At 41.9% G+C, this 16,644-nt stretch overlaps 1 protein-coding gene across 1 annotated transcript in view; it reads left to right on the forward strand.

Moving 5' to 3' along the window:
* LOC103925375 (probable cation-transporting ATPase 13A4) overlaps positions 1–16,644 on the forward strand; it is a 42,478-nt gene that overhangs the window by 13,826 nt on the left and 12,008 nt on the right. The window contains exons 6-19 of the mRNA XM_009334082.1: positions 807–876; positions 1,706–1,840; positions 2,259–2,331; positions 2,979–3,110; positions 4,332–4,502; positions 4,940–5,097; positions 8,374–8,562; positions 8,876–8,937; positions 9,776–9,926; positions 11,294–11,380; positions 12,096–12,249; positions 12,809–12,920; positions 14,782–14,906; positions 15,903–16,066. Of these exons, the coding sequence (XP_009332357.1) occupies positions 807–876; positions 1,706–1,840; positions 2,259–2,331; positions 2,979–3,110; positions 4,332–4,502; positions 4,940–5,097; positions 8,374–8,562; positions 8,876–8,937; positions 9,776–9,926; positions 11,294–11,380; positions 12,096–12,249; positions 12,809–12,920; positions 14,782–14,906; positions 15,903–16,066 (1,783 nt within the window). The remainder of the gene's footprint in view (positions 1–806; positions 877–1,705; positions 1,841–2,258; positions 2,332–2,978; positions 3,111–4,331; positions 4,503–4,939; positions 5,098–8,373; positions 8,563–8,875; positions 8,938–9,775; positions 9,927–11,293; positions 11,381–12,095; positions 12,250–12,808; positions 12,921–14,781; positions 14,907–15,902; positions 16,067–16,644) is intronic.

The raw sequence follows: 16,644 nt of genomic DNA on the forward strand, positions 1-16,644 counted from the left end.
CTTTCCTTGAGTTTCTTGTGTATCCATCCATTAATATGCACGTAATTTTAGATGAAATGGCCATGCATGAAAAATTGAATGAAAAGGGCTAGAGAATGTTCTGTATTCTTTGTCAAAGTTTTTGAAATGTCTCAGTATTCATCACTGTTATTGTTCTCAATCAGGAAATAACTATGTCCTGTAACTAACTCTAAGCAGTTCTTATTTGGAGTAAGAGAAAATCTCCATGAGACGGTGCAGATAGGTTGTGTGTGTGCTTCTTCAGTGGGGCTCCATGTAATTGTATTGAACTTCTAAATCAATTAGTTCTGGTCATTGAATTTATTCTCACAAACTACTGTATCATTAGACAATTTACAGAACAGGTATTCCTGAAACTGCTAAATAAAGAAATGATCTTCAGTTGCTTGAATACTGAAAATCCAGCTCCTGACCTTAGCTCATGTTGAATTTTACATTCGAATCACCCTTAACTTTATGCAAAATTATTTGGTTTTAGATAATTTAGTTTTAGGTGCAGAATTCCTTTGTTTACAGTGCTTCAAAGGAATTTTTATGTGATGGAAACATTTGCCTAAAAGGCTGTGTTACACCTCTTGTCTGTTTAGATTTCACTGGTACAGTCATCTTTTCTGACATAAGCACTGTAGGGGCATTTAATTTTTTATCTTTTTCTTGGAGAAAGATCCTCACAGCCTTTAAACTGGGATCGATACAAGCTCTCAGGACTATTGAAAGCTATAGCTTTTGAGTGAGCTACATTGTCACTATTTTACATGTAAGTGATGTATATTTATCCCATACAGGAGAGTTATATGTGGGCCAAACACTATTGATGTTCCAGTGATCCCTGTTTGGAAACTACTCATCAAAGAGGTTAAGCATTTCTGTTGCTTTTATTCTAGGCTACTTGGGGAGGCCTATGTGTGCATATAGAATATAACAGAGTGTACGTCTGAATTAGCTTCCCAGTACTCACTCATCAAGCACGCTCCTTTTTCAAATCCTGTTTAAAACTGTTCCATGAAATCACCATAAATTCATTTATTCTCCATTGTTCCTTATCCTCCATCCCCACGCCTGTATGGCTGCTTGGTATTTGTATGTATCTGTGTCCTGGCAGCTCATTCTGTTGGCCTTACAATGGTCAGTGAATGTTTACAAGCTGCACTGGAAATCCAACTTTCGAGGCAAAGGCTGTCTCTTAATCAGCAGAGATTAAGTGAACAGCAGTAGCTGGTATATGCCTACGGCTGCAGAGAGATCCAATGGGCTCATGACTCTGGGCACAGCACCATGTAAAGCACCAGTATCTTCTTCAGACAGGAACTGGCTATATGTGGCCTAAACAGAGTGTTTGTGGGGATGTGCCTATGGTATGTGAGCTCCATCCTTATGACACAACCTGCTCTTCTCTCACCTTTGTTACATTTCTTGTAAAGATGCAAGCAAAACAAGGCTTGGGCTGAGCCATTCACATCCCAAATAACATCCTATAGGTCCGGATTGTTTGGCCCTTCTGTCAGATGAAGATGGTCCAATCTGATTAGACTGAAGCCACTGCTAACAAAATTAGAAAGGGGGTTGGGAGACACAACACTTAATTGCTTTTATTCCAGCCCATTTCTAACAGGATGGACTGGCTGGGTATACTGGAGCCATTTGCATGTGGCCAGCTCTTGAGTATTGTTCTCTCTCCAAACAGGTCTTAAATCCATTTTACGTGTTCCAGCTGTTCAGTGTGTGTCTGTGGTTTGCTGAAGATTACATGGAGTATGCCACTGCCATCATAATCATGTCTCTCCTCTCAATTTTTTTGACTGTATATGATCTTAGACAGGTGAGACACCTCACCTTTTTCCACAAGGAGGATTTATTTCTAATGTCTGGGGAAAGGCCAGGATGTTACAACATGCACATGTACAGTGCTATGAGAGTTACTCAGAGGTTTAGTCTCGTGACATTGTGTAGTAGCAGGTGCAACGGCCTGGCCTCCTAGTCATCATAATCTCTGTGTGATTCTTTACCCACATCCTCCCCTCCCCATTCCAGTGCTTCGCTTTGTAACCTTTGTTACACCTTCTCCATAATTAAGGTGGGGGATTTCTTTCACTGTATGATTGTATAGTTCCTGGCAGGGCCAGACCACAGTTTATGAGGGCTCTCATAACCACAAATAACGAAACGGAATAATTGTTAGTGCGCGAATTGCATCATGTAAGATGTAACACTTTTGTGTGTTCTCCTTTAATTTATAGCAATCGGTTAAACTGCACAGACTGGTTGAGTCTCATAACAACATCATGGTCACTGTCTGCAGAAATAAGGAAGGTGACTCCTGTATACTTCTTTCTTCGATGTGTTTCATTTCTATAGCAATTTATATCAAACCCAAGAATGTATAGTATCAAATTCCTTCTAGAGCAGTTTCCTCTTCTGTCTCTCAGCTCGATTAACTAGCTTCTGCAGATAGGGTTAATTTGACCTAGAAGTATGTTGTGGCACATCAATCATATTCATAACTGTTTGAGTGCAGCCTTAGCAAAAAATTATCAGGAAAACTATGTCATTTTTCTTAAAGCAGTGCTGACAAAGCCAACCACATAGCCATTAAACGGCTGAGTCCGCCTAATTGCTCCATGCAAAGTCTGTTCATTGCTATGGTGTTTAGAGTACAATCCAAAAAGATAGAGTCAAACTAAGAAATGTAGATCCAAGCTTCTTCAGTTAGGTCAGCGCATTGGAACAATAACCATTGGTTGGGCTCCTGGGGAGATAAGAAGAAATTCTGCAGTTCAGACTAATGCCTAGGCTTTTCTAAAAATTGGAGGTTGTATTCTTAGGTCCTACTTGTGGTCCTTTGTTTATCAGCCATTACAAAGAAGTAACAATCTATTCAGCAGGTAGTTCCTTGTATTTTTTCCTCTTACCACAGCGAAATATATGAAGCACAAAGTTTGTCATTACGTCACCTACAGGTTTCCAAGAGCTGGAATCACACCATCTTGTTCCTGGAGATACGCTGGTTTTGAAAGAGGGCAAAACCCTTTTGCCTTGTGATGCCATCCTGATCAGTGGGCAGTGCATTGTAAATGAAAGCATGCTGACAGGTACAGCTGATCCCTCCCAGGTTTACCATCAAAACATCATCATAGCCCTATGGCTTCAGCCGGTGACACAGGACATACAGTGTTATCATGTATCACCCTTATTATGAGATAGTCCATAGCTAGCCTAGAAGGGGATTCTCTTGGCTGTTTGCTGTAATAAAGTAGTTAGCCCCAGCTTATCTAAATAGACAAGATGGACTTTGGGAAGGGCAGTTCATCCTTTTCTTCCTTTCTGGGGTGCAGAGTTTAGGAAGGGATCCTCTGATTAGAAAGGCAAGAAAAAAAAAACAGTGAAGAGGAGTGAGCAGGACAGGAGAAGAAACAGTAGATAGGGAGCAAAGCTGTTCCCACACAGGGCCCACAGTCCGCTCAGGCTGTAGGGGCTTCTCTTGGTCACTCCGAATGTCTCGTCACTGATCGCTGCAACATCTCCAACCTGCCAGAGTGTCTGTCTAGCCCTCCAGACACTTAGTCCCATGTTCATGGGATAGCAGTGGAGGACACACCAGGTGGGAGAGTTCAGTGCAAAGCAGGATTTTTGGTGCAGGAGATGTTCATTGTTCTGTTTCTTGTCTTTAAATTTGGTCTTGGTCTGAATCAAACTGAAACCCACCGTTCTGAAATTTCATGTAAATGAGAAATTCCAGAAACCCCTTTCATTTAGAAAGCTTCAGCTGGCAGAAGATATTTCTTCTGCTTCACCTTAGTGTATCTACTCTGACATAAATAGGATATTTGTCAGCCGTCAAGCATTGAGCTAAAGGCTCTCCTTTTTACTAGGAAGGGGAAATGGGGAATGTCATGTTTAATCTGCCTAAGGGAATAGTGTAGTGACCTGCACATGAGGTTCAAACTAGGTAAACAACTTGGGGTCATCAAGTGGAGTCATGCAACACCAGTTCAGTTGTCTTTTCAAGTCTGTATATCTACAGCCAGGGTTCGAAGTCCTCGGACTGCTTTCAGTTCTCAGACTTACGCGAAGCTGTTGTACTGGTGCAAAGGAGAGCTTTTCTCTGGCAGAGTCGGTTTGCTTGCTAGGCTTCAAACTCTTATTCACTCTGAAGATGTCACAATATAACAGTAACATTTCTGTATACTGGTTTCTCTAGTAAATACCTTTAACTTACCGTCTAGATGTCTAGATACTGTACTTACTTGAAAGTCAGCAGTCTGATTTTAAGGTGTACTGTAGTTTTCCTCATCTGAGCTCATCTTCCCTAGGGGAAAGTACTCCAGTAACAAAGACCCACTTACCCCAAGCTGATAACTTCAAGCCCTGGAGAATGCACTGTGCAGAGGATTACAAAAAACATGTCCTCTTCTGTGGAACAGAGGTCATACAGACCAAGGCAGATGACGGAGGATTAGTGAAAGCCGTGGTGCTGCAGACTGGTCAGTCAATACTTCAGTTTGCTTTTCCTCTCATGCTTTTTCTTACTGGAACAGTCTGACTTAATGTGCCCAGTCACATTAAGGTGAAAGTGTTAATCCAAATTCACAACAGTCAGGTGGAGGATCGATATCCTCGGCTGGGCTAAGCTATTATGCATTGTTTCCTTTTGCTTGGCATAAGTTTTACAAAAAACACTAGCATATGATTACAAAGAAGAATTTTGCTTTGCTTCTGAGACATTGAAAAAATCTGCCTCCTTAAGACAAAAATAACTTTTTTCTGTATTCTGCAGAGTAGGTCACATATATGAAAATGAAAGATCTGGGCCTTCTTTCTTAAGTTACAGAAATTATGAGTCATTTTAAAGCTCTCCATTCTTTGTAGAGAACTGTTGGAAATGTTTTCCCCTTGAAATGATTTTAGTTTGTCTTGCCAGGTTTCAATACAGCGAAAGGGGATCTGGTGAGGTCCATTCTCTACCCTAAACCCATGAACTTCAAGCTGTACAGGGATGCTCTCCGGTTCCTGATGTGCCTCATAGCATTTGCAGCCATTGGAATGATCTACACAGTGTGTGTATTTGCACTTAATGGGGTGAGTTACTAAATGTAGGAGAAATGGTCACACCCAGTTTCAAGAGTTGAAACTTGAGTGGCTTCATATACATTTATGTATAAAAATATGATCCTTGTCACTCTCCTTTTTGCCTTAGTATATGAGACCATTTTACAATGTAATTGAATTTGTGACAGTACACAAGCTCTCTCGTACATTCAATTGCAAGGTGCCAAAACCCACTGTTTCCCAATAGTCATTTCTTCTGAGGTCTTAGCAAATCCTCTGCAAGCACTGCATGTCTTATCAGCAGCCTTCTGTATGCCGACTGCCTCTGTTTGTGTGTTGCCTGCCCTGTGCTTGCTGATACATGTAATTATCAATGCATGTAATTAGCATAATGCTTTCTAGAGCTCTGAAAACAGGAGATCCCAAGAGCTTAGCACTCTGCAAGTAGCTTTTACAGAGTTTTTGTAGCACTTTTTGTAGATTCCTAGAAAAATCACAAGTGAGTCATGGGTTAAATGGGACACAGACTGATGTGTCATTGTGAAAAGGCAGCTTTCCAAAAACTTTAGTTTAGATCAAAGACCCATCTATCCCTGCCCACTGTCTCTGAGAGTAACTGGTATCAAATGCTTATGGAAACTGGTTAGGACGTAGGGCAAGTATAGAACAATTCTTCCCTGGTATAGTCTTCTAACTTCTTGAAGAGAAAGGTTTTACAGTTCAGTAAGCTGTCATTTGTGTCTAGATCATCTAGCTGTAATAGCCATTGAAAATCTCCCAGCATGTGGTTTAATATATTTCTGAATTCATTTAAGCCTTGGACTTGGTAACACCTGTGGCAATGATTCCCACAGTTCCATTATGTACTGCGTAAAAATGTTTTTAAAGCTGGTAAATCACTGAAGGCACTGTAGATTTTTATTTTAGAGAAGTAGCAAATAGCTGCTTTCTATTTGATGTTTCCTGTACCATTCATGATTTAGAGATCATTGGCATTCAGCCACCTTTCTTCCATGTTACAGAGCCCTGAACAGTACAGGTGTAAACACAGATCCCTGAAGTTTACTGATGTTGCAAAAAACTCCCTGCTTTCTTCTACCTTTTTTTTATATCTTTGTATAGTCATTTGGTGGGGGGTGAGCAGGAGTGGAAGGGAGATAACCTTCACTTAGTTATCACTCAGCTTAATATCCTTGAGAGCTTTTGGGAAATAACTTTTGCAAAGCCAACTATCCTGTATCAGTTGAGTCACCCACATCTCCACTGATTTTTTCCAGAGTTCTCCAGGAGATTTATGGAGTGTTAATTCCCTCTGTGAAGACTGTGTTAGCTTTTCTCTAATGTGCCATATACACCAACGGTCCAGTTAATTCTGTATTATAATTTTAATCAAGTTTCTCAATGTAGAACTAAGACTTACTGTGTCAGGAAGCAGTAAGGGCCAGCTATTCCCTAGGGGAAGGCAAGCCAGGAGCTGAGGGTGACCGGAGCACAGGTAGTACCCTCACCGACCAGGGCACAGTCACACAGTATCTGAACATGGTGAGGAGAGCTGGGTGTTGGTAACTGCCCATCAATAGTCCCAGGCAAGGCAAAGTGGTAAATAATCCAGGCAGACCAGTCAGAAGCAGAAGGAGATGAGGACAAGAGACAAGGCTGCAACAACGTCTAAAGGTATCCATCCAGCAGACAGTGCTAGAGGCAGGTACACCTACAACATGGCTCAGACAGGGACTGAAGGCCCAGGCCTGAGCTTAAATGTAGCTCCTGAACCCATGAACAGAGGGTGTGGGTGGAGGTGAGGCTAATGAAGGTAATTAAGGCCTACTAGTGCACCTAGGGCCCTGCCATATTGGTCTCTCAAACTCTGGAGGGTTCGCCTGAAACCCTTTTGAAAACAGTTCACTCATTCTCATGCACCAACGTCAATGTAAGAAATAGTTGTACACTGTAAACAGTAGTTCTGCAATTTTTAAAGCCTAATTGTTTTAGAACTTTTTCAAAAACTTTCAAGAAATCATTTCATGCCTTGATAATTATCTGCCAATGTGAAGTCCAAGTCCTGAGTTGCAAGGTTGATTCTGCAATTCAGCTTTTGAATAATTTTTCTCCTTTGGAATAACCTACAATCAGTTGGCTCAGAAGACTAATTCCCCTCAGGATATCAAAGAAAGTGTGTTTAAGAACATATCCTGGTGTCTGCTTTGCAGTTTTTCCTTTTTTTTTTGTTTAACTTCTACCTTGTAATATGTAAAATACCTGCTGATGATACCACAGCAGCTGAAACTGTCTTGTCAGACTGCTGTTAAGATTCAGTCACATGATACACTAAATGCTTTCTCTTCTATGAATGTGTTTATCTGAAGGTGGTAAATGCTTCATTCTAACATAAAATGGATACAAAATATCAAAGTGGTGCCTTTGGTGGTCTGAAACAGTATCAATGAAGGGACAATGAGAATATGGTGGAAATTTAGCACATCAAATGCAACATGATTTATGGTCAAAGTCCCAAGCTCAGAAGCAGTAATAATAGAACTCTATGATGGTTTGCAGATCCTTCTGAACTGCAGATTGGTTTTAGTTTGCAGTGTCTCAGTTCTGGGACCCCAATTTGAAATGCATTTGCTCCTTTAGCACTGATATCAACTGCCAGCAATAACAGTGCCAACATTCAGCATACTGGCAGTCGGTTTTACACCGACCTCTAAGCTCCCAAATTAGAGACTGCTTTTAGAAATGTAACTTTTACTTCCTTGTCTCTTCCTGCAGGTAAAAGCAATTTCCTTTCACAACTCCTAGAACATAAGGTCAGAAGAAATCATTAGCTCATGCATTCTGCCCTCCTTTTCAGCACCATCCCATATGTCTCACCTGTCACCCTAACATGGAGTCCAGAGCTATCCCTGTAGGCAGTTGGATGAATGCCCATATAAATGGCAGATTCTTGTGTGCTGTATCATGGGAAACTGGGCTTGACTGAGGGTGCAATAACCTAGCTGGCATGTTTGAACTCATGTGCTTTGGAGGAGACTGTGAGCTCTACTTGGCAGGTTTGCTGGCATGGAGAATGAAGGAAGGCCTGGAGGCTGCCCTTTAGCAGTGGTGTAGCCTTAAAGCCTTTGGTTAAATCAAAGCAATTAATTTCTTAGGGAGATGAATTCATGATGGACCATGGGCAGAAAACAGCACAGCTTGAAGCACCTGCAGTGGAGGGAAGGAGGGATGAAGAGGGCTACACTCAGACAATCCAAGCAGCACTCCTTGCCACCCTCTTGCTGATAACTGCCTTTGGTTTTACGTCAGGAGGAGGCAGGAGAAGTGGTGAAGAAGGCTTTGGATGTTATCACTATTGCTGTCCCCCCAGCTCTGCCAGCTGCCTTGACAACAGGGATCATTTATACCCAGCGGAGGCTGAAGAAAAAGGGCATCTTCTGCATCAGCCCACAGAGGATCAACATGTGTGGACAGCTGAACCTCATCTGCTTTGACAAAGTAACTGCTATGTGGTGGTTACTCTCTTACTAGCAATGGGAGCCATGCTGGGGTGGGAGAGTATGGGGTTTGATCAAGCATTTCCATTGTATTTTAGAAACACACTGACCAATCTTGCATACTTAAGTTTGTGTTGTCTGAACAGGCACTGTTGCGAATTGTTTTTCTTGGAATCTAGGAATTGGCTGGTAGCACTTTTGCTCTGCACTGTGTTGGCATTTTCTGGACAGTAACTTCTTAAAATAAGTCTTGCTTTTTATTCATCTTGGAGCTCTTATGTGGGAAGTTAATTTAAATGTACATTTTAACTTAGACTGGCACCTTAACAGAAGATGGCCTGGATCTTTGGGGCTTGCTGCCCTCTGAAAGAAACTGGTAAGGCTCCTTGACACACCAATGGCATTTAAATTTGGTGGGATAGTGACTGGATTCTCCTCCTACACATATGAACAGAGATACATGTTCAGAGAATTTTCTGAATTTTTATTCAGATTATTATATTTGAATATATACAAATATATACAAAACACATATTCTCTCTCTTTTCAGAACAGAGAACTGAAAGACAATTAATGTCAAACAGCAGTTTGAAGTTCCCCTCGTTTAGATTTCCAATATTATTTCTATAGCCTCTGGAAAATGAGTTTGTTGCCTCATCCCAGGGGTCCTGCTCCACATGAAAAGATGCAGCCGCTGTCGTCCGCATTTGGCACCGCATGCCCAGGCAGGGTAGTCTGCAGTGGACATGCTAGGTTAGACCTCAAAGCTGCAGCGGTGCCCCAACCCTTCATGACAGGAAGTCACTGTTACCCATGAGATTGCCAGTCAGTTCCTTCAAGTGCCCATGTTTTTGCCCATTTACATTTCCAGAAATGTGCATGCACAAAAATGTTCAAACCTGTATCAGCCTCAAAGCTCAAGAGTCATTACACAAGCTGCAAGGAAGATATTTTATAATAATCTGTTTCTCTGTCCATCCCAATGGACTCCTTAACTATGCAGAATACACCTATTCTGAGCATGTGTATGCCAGCCTTTAACAGGTGCATGAGAAATAGCTCATGGGGGAAGACAAGTCCCCGGAAACATGCTAGTGGTCTGACCACAGGATAGGACTTTAGCAGCCCCTTGACTTAGGATTTTTTTTTTTTCTGTTAGTCATATGTTGTTTGGTGTTCTGTGATAATAATTTTTATGTTCACTTTTGTGTTAGCTTCAAGGACATTCACAGTTTCCCTGCGGACCACAGCCTGCCTTGGGGCCCAGTGTTCACAGCAATGGCGGTTTGTCATTCACTAATTATTTGGGAGGGCAAGATCCAAGGAGACCCACTGGATGTGAAAATGTTTGAGGCCACTAACTGGGTAAAGCTGTGTTTTGTTGTTATGCTAATAGTGGTGGGGAGTTCTGGTGTTCTCGCAAAGGAGAAATGTCCCAAGCCCTCCCACGCAAATAGCCACTTCCCACACAGAAGTAAAACGGCTAAAACCCAGAAGAGGTACCACACGCTCAGGCTTTTGGAGAAATGTTGCTTGGTTCTGCCTAGAGCTTTCACCTAGGGGTACTTTGAGTACTTAGCTCATTTGACTGGAAGTGGTGGATATCATGCAAACCCCACTGGGGTATCAACTCTGACAGTGGCTGCTGCCAGATAATAGGAAGTCCCAGATGTGACTTATATGCAGATTAAGACTGCTTTTACAGAGCATGTAACAGACTTCTGCGAACTTTGAACTAGAGGCAAGATTTTGACCTTTGTTAGAGCTCTGTCAATGTGGAGATATTTCTATGAAATCCCATGCAAAAAAAAACTCTTTCCGTCTCTGTCCCATTACCTACAAACAGCCATCAGTGTTGTTACTTACACTCTGATCACTTGCGGGGTGTGGGGGGAAACGAGCATTTATGAAAACTAAAAAGCTGCAAATCTGAGATGGATAAGAGGAAAAGAGCCCATAATTACATGGTGGAAGATATAGCCGCAAGCTATTGCTGATGCAAGATAAGAGACTCAGGGCAGGATTAGCTAGTTAAGTGGGTGACAACATCCATACTTAACACCTGTCTGTTTTGTATCTGCAAAATAGGTAAAACAGCCAAGTTTGAAGGAATAAACTATCCAGTAATGACAGGAGTTAGAGGGTGGTTTTCCCCAGGGGCATCACCTTGCCATCTCAGCCTTAGGCAGACACCCACCAAAGTTATAAATTAAACAGGAATAATCCTATCAAGTAATTCCTGTGAAACATGGATAATCGTGTATCCTTTGACACCATAAAATATTTTTGTTCCTCGCAGTCATGTTGTGGTGATTGAAAAACCCAGCTGATTTGTGGAGTACTTCAAGAGCAGAGGATGGTGCTTTCTACATTAATACAAACTCTTACTTATTATTTTCCCATTGGATTTATGTCATATCTAAAGATTTTTGCATATTTAAGTGGGTTGTAATGAATAAAGGATTTATTGTCAGTGAGAGGACATGACCTATTTGCTGTGCAAGAGTACAGCAGTATCTTAGTGAAGCTTGTGAAGCTCTGCATTTGATTGCCAAGGGACGCAGTGGGTTTTCCATTACTGGAGCTTTTTAATGTGAGATCAGACAAACCCTTCTCAGGAGTTAATAAGATACCTTGTTTTGAGGGAGGAAAAAGCTCTAAATGATTCCTTGAGGCTCCTTTCAGCTCTACTGGTGCTGTGATCTGAAAGATTTTTGTCTTTCCATACACAGGTGATAGATGATTCCAGTGGACACCAGACTGAAGGTCAAGGATCCACACATGCCACAGTTGTTAGACCTGGACCTAAAGCCAGCAGTGTAAGCTATTTGCAAGATTCACATTCATGATGAAGTTAAACTGTCAGTATAAGAGTTACCTTTCAGTAGAGAAAGGTAACCAAGTAGAGGACTTGGTTGTCCTAGTCCAAGACAGCTCTTCCACACTTCATCTTTCTTGTAGTGCCTGCAGAGAGATTGCCTTGCACCCTCTGGTTACAAAGAGTTGCCTGGGGGAGCTTGCTGCTAACGCCAGAAGCAGGGGGATGCTGGATGACAGATCGTCCAGCTCAGGAATTTGCCTGTCCTGGTGGCTCGAGATTCAATCCAAACTCAGATGAGTGGTGAAGATCTCTAAAAGCACTTGGGACTGCAGTGGAGTCTAGCAGCTGATGTCAGACTGTTACCTGTGACATACACCAAGGGGGGTGCTTTCAGACATCCATTTTCCCTTTGCAAGACCAGTGTAAAATCTAACAGAGTCTTGTTAAAGAAACAGGACTAGTGAGTTCCTTTCAGTAGATTACATCTAATAGTCTGCTAAAACTGTCGGTGAGCATTTCCTACTGCTTAAGCTAAATATTTCTGTACAAATTTCACCTCCTCTTTATATACCAGTCCTTTCTGTCCCTCTGTGACAAATCAGCCCATTATACATGGTTAGCTTATTACCATGGCCCAAAGGAGAGACCTAAAATCCTTTGGCCTGAGTTTAAAATCCTTGCTGCAGTATCTAATCCACTTGCTTTTCTCCTAGGCCCCAGTGGAAGGAGTTACCATTTTACATCAGTTTCCATTTTCTTCAGCCTTGCAGAGAATGTCTGTCATTGCTCAGGAAATTGGTGGGGAACAACAGGTCTTCACAAAAGGGGCTCCAGAAGTGGTAGCCATGTTATGTAGAGCAGAAACAGGTAACTAATATTTATAAATGCTTCCTAGAAACACACATGTATAAGTGACTTCTGATGGTACAATGAAGTGGAAGGTCCAAATGAGATTTCTGGGTCTAAGACTTTAGAGTCTCTCTGTTGTGCTCCAAGTCTAAGGCTAAGCTCTCATACAGCCCTTCTCAGCAAAGAAGGACTGCTAAGAGATAAAAGCAAGTACCAACTCTTGTACAAGGTGTACAGTCTCTGCCAGAATAGATATTTGAAAAAGTTGTCTACTGGTCCAGTATACACCAAAAAAAGTTTTCTTTTTTCTCCAAGCCTTGGGAGGGCAGCTAGAAGAGCACAGCTCCTTCATGACACACTGGAAGAAAGTAAGTCTTTGCAGAATAGTTTAGGATCCTAAGTGCAAAGTGACAGAGGAGAGGCAATTATTTTCTTACTGAGCAAAGTTCTTTTCAGCAGCTTTCCTTGATGTCCTTGGCCTATTGGTAGACTCTAGGTGTACCTGCCCTGCTCCAGGGCTTCCTTTTATTGGAAAGCAGCATTGCCCTGATGAACCGTCTTTTCCTCTTTTGCACAGTCCCATTGAACTTTGAAAGCAAGCTTCTGCTCTACACAGCACAGGGCTTTAGGGTCATCGGACTGGCATGTAAATCTCTACAGACAGGGAAGCAATCTACTGATCTAACAAGGTAAGCCATAGACTGCTGCTTATCAGCCACATTCAGCCATGGGCTAGTGGTGCCTCACATAGTACCATTACCACAACACCCCTGCCAAGAGCAGGGCTGTAGTACAGAGTTTTGTTAGATTTAGGCCAGAGGGAATCTGATATAAATCTGGATATAGGTCTGTCTGAGAATGGGTAGAGGGCACTTCACTACCCCGTGCTTATAGCACACGCCCAGAATCCTTACACATTTCTTAACAGTGGATCAACATAGGAAGTATAACTCTAGTACACTCTGAAGTCTAGTACACCCCTCCCTTAGTCCATCATTTCTACCGGTCTTCTTGCAGATTTATCCAGGCTTTCAGCTGAAGAGAAGTGTCTTTTTTTTTTTTGTTATCCTGGCTCCTTGATTAAGCAAAGGCAGCAGATGACCCCCGTTACACCGCCTGTTCTCTAGCCCAGTTAAAGTCAGCAGACTATCTTCTGCTGCTGTCTTGGTCCAATCCTTTAGCTTTCTAGCTTTAGCTTTCTTTAGTTTCTAGAGAAGCCAGCAAACTCTACTGCTATGCTCATGGTATTAGTTTTCCACAAGCCTCACACAAGAACACCTACACATGAATCCATATGCTTTTACCCAAATCCCTCTAGCTTTTGCCTGTGATACTCCAGACACATCACTTTTGAAACATTTGCGGTTACTTAGCATCTGCTGTCCTCTCTGTTTGCTAGCTGCAGGTCCTAATCCAAATGGGGCTCACTTGCTCTTTCACAGGGCTTTTTGCTTTGCTGAAAAGGCCAATGACACTGAGGCAAAGTGCAAGTAGTTTGTTTAATTCTTGTGACAGGTGTCATAACAGACCTATCCAACCCAATGAGCAAATGTGTGTGATATGGCCCAGATTTTGCAGTTGTGTGTGCAGTTATAGCATGTGTGATGTATATACTGCCAGGAGAAAAAAGAAAACTGGAGGTCAAACACAAGATCTGCTGTGAAAGCACTGACTATTCAGGCACCACCTGACTCAGCTAGTCTGACTGCCATGCAAGTGTTTGGCATCACCTCCTCCTTACTACAGTGGCTAAAATAAGTGTTTGAAAGCTTTTATTTTTTTCAGACTCTTCAGAGTCAACCTGTCTCCCTGAGAGACCTCTAGTTTACGACTCAGGGATGGGATTGTTTACCAAATTCTGTTCTCAACTGCAGGTGTTCAACTGTAAAACAGGCAATAGCACAGGTGTAAAGAAAAGAGTAGGAGAGAACAGAATTGGGGTTCCCACATGCTGTTTGCTCAGGTCCTACTGTCAAGAGTAGCAGATACATTTACTAAGGTGTGTTTCTTTGTTGTACAATCCTCAAATGAGAAGGACTAGTGTGCATGAACTTTCCAAATCAGACCACCACAGTTTGGGAATCCAGCAGGAAATTCAGGGTGCTTTTTCATGCTGGCTAAGGATGGTACATGAATGGAAAACAGTCCAACTTATCCATCAGGCTTCATGTTGGTATGTGGAGCAGGTAGGTCAAAATTGGCTCTTTTTTGATTTGGTAATTAAGCAAGCATGAGCTGGAAGCTGGCTATATACTGAACTTATTCTTCAGAACAAGGGAAGAAGAGAATGGAAGGATGAAAAATCAAGTAAAGTTCCTCTTTACACAACCAGCACCACTTGCTGCCAGTGGGAAGTAAGCCCTGCTCGTGTTGAAATAGCACCACAAAAGACAGGCAGCCTGGGACTGCTGAAAACTAACAAGTTATTTTCATTCTTTTGAGTTAGGTGGTATGGTTAACAGTTATAACTGGCTATCAGCATATTCAATGCAAAAACAGGCCAGAGGCAAAAAGAAGACTTATATCTGTCTGTCTGTCCTTCACTCTTAGGGAGGAGGTAGAATCTGATCTGACATTCCTGGGTCTGCTGATAATGGAGAATCGATTAAAGAGGGAGACAAAGCCTGTCCTGGAAGAGCTCAGTGCTGCCCGTATCAGAAGTGTTATGGTCACAGGTATCTAAAAGGGGTGGATTATTTATGTGGCCACTGGCCCAGACAGGGAGTTCAATGACATCTGAGTGAACAGTCTGCTGCTTTGTCACCACCACTGGTAGGAAGGCACAGACATTTGTATCTACCAGACAATTATAGTCCAAGAAGCATCTGTGTTGTAATAATGGCGTGAGCTGAACCATCCAGGCTTATGTCCCTGACAACTTCACGAGGCTGTGTCAGAGACCTAACTCTGAATCTGTCCCACTTTCACCACTGATCAGAGCCTTCCTGTTCCTCTAATGCTTTCTAGTGAGTCCATTTGTTCTCCCTGGTAAGGTTATCAGATGACATGCACAAAGACACGTCATGCAAGATCCTGTCTTTATAGGGCCTCATGAAATCCTGTTGTCATAAATGAGCAGAGATGGAGCATGAATGCCAGGACAAATCACTGAACCTTATGACATCTGGTAACTCATTTTACCGGTCCCTATTTATCCCATTTTTTTCTTGAAGGGCTGGTTTGGATTTGGATAGGATAACCCCCAGTTTTTCCATGGTCCAAAGACATTTTTCCAGGAGTCACACAGATCTTGCCTTCTTGGGCTTCACCCCTTTCAGCACACATCCTACACCAAAGCCATCTAAGGATGATTGATGAGAATCAGTGATACTATGAGCAACTTAGCAGTGAATCCCTTACTGGTTTTTGTCTAAAACGTATTATCTAGGAGCATGTTCCCCATCTGGATTTCTTCAAGCTGAAGATGAAAGTATTTCACCTCCAGATGAAAATATCTCATTTCCAGATGAAAATACTTTTAATTATTGAGACAGACCTCATCTGCAAAGTTTTGATCTTTATCAAAAACTTCCTTAGGCAAGACACTGAAATCTTACTGATTCTTGCGGATATATTGGAAAACTAGGAATTCAAGAAAAGGCTAGTATTTCCTCCATAAACAATTCCTCATTGCAGAAATTTTTAGATAATACTCCCCTTGATTTTTCTAGGTGACAACATTCAGACAGCTGTAACCGTTGCCAAAAATGCTGGGATGATTTCTCCAACAGACAGAGTGATTCTTGTGGAAGCAAACAAAATACCTGGATCTTTTTCAGCATCTATAACCTGGAAACCACTGGAAGAAAACAAAACTGAAGATTACGGAAGCCTGGTGAGCGTATGAGAAGCAGGTGTTGTGCAGCAGGAAAACAAAGTAGGCTGGAATGCTTTAAATAATGCAGTGGGATTATGCTAGTATAACAGACCAGTCATTCACCATCATGTCCATGTCAGAATGTTATGTGCTAGACAAGTGTTTAAAAAGAAGGGATCTTTATAAAAATGTACTTCCCTAGAGCTTCCTTCCTAGCATATCATCTTGTGAACACGTTTTAGCTATCTGTCTAGCTAGGTTTGAGGACAGCTTTGCAGAAACCCAAGGAAGATTTCTCTCTAGCCCTCACACTTAGCTGACACCAGTTTAAACATGTTTCCTTTCACTGCAAGGTAAATTTGATAGTATAGATGTGGACTTAAAATATATGGAACTGCACTGAATGAACTAGCCCTGTTCAAGCAGGTAGAGTTAGCAGTTCCCCATACCTGCAGAATTAAAACACGGATTAACTGCTGAGAAATTGCATATGCACAGTGAAATATAGGCTTCCTATGCTAAGAAATTATATTTTATCAAGCATTTCCACAAAGAAACTGGGACAAAGGCCAGTTTATCTTTCCATGAAGAGTATG

The sequence above is a fragment of the Pygoscelis adeliae genome, unplaced genomic scaffold, assembly GCF_000699105.1.
Source record: "Pygoscelis adeliae isolate BGI_AS28 unplaced genomic scaffold, ASM69910v1 Scaffold161, whole genome shotgun sequence".
NCBI classification, from domain to species: domain Eukaryota; kingdom Metazoa; phylum Chordata; class Aves; order Sphenisciformes; family Spheniscidae; genus Pygoscelis; species Pygoscelis adeliae.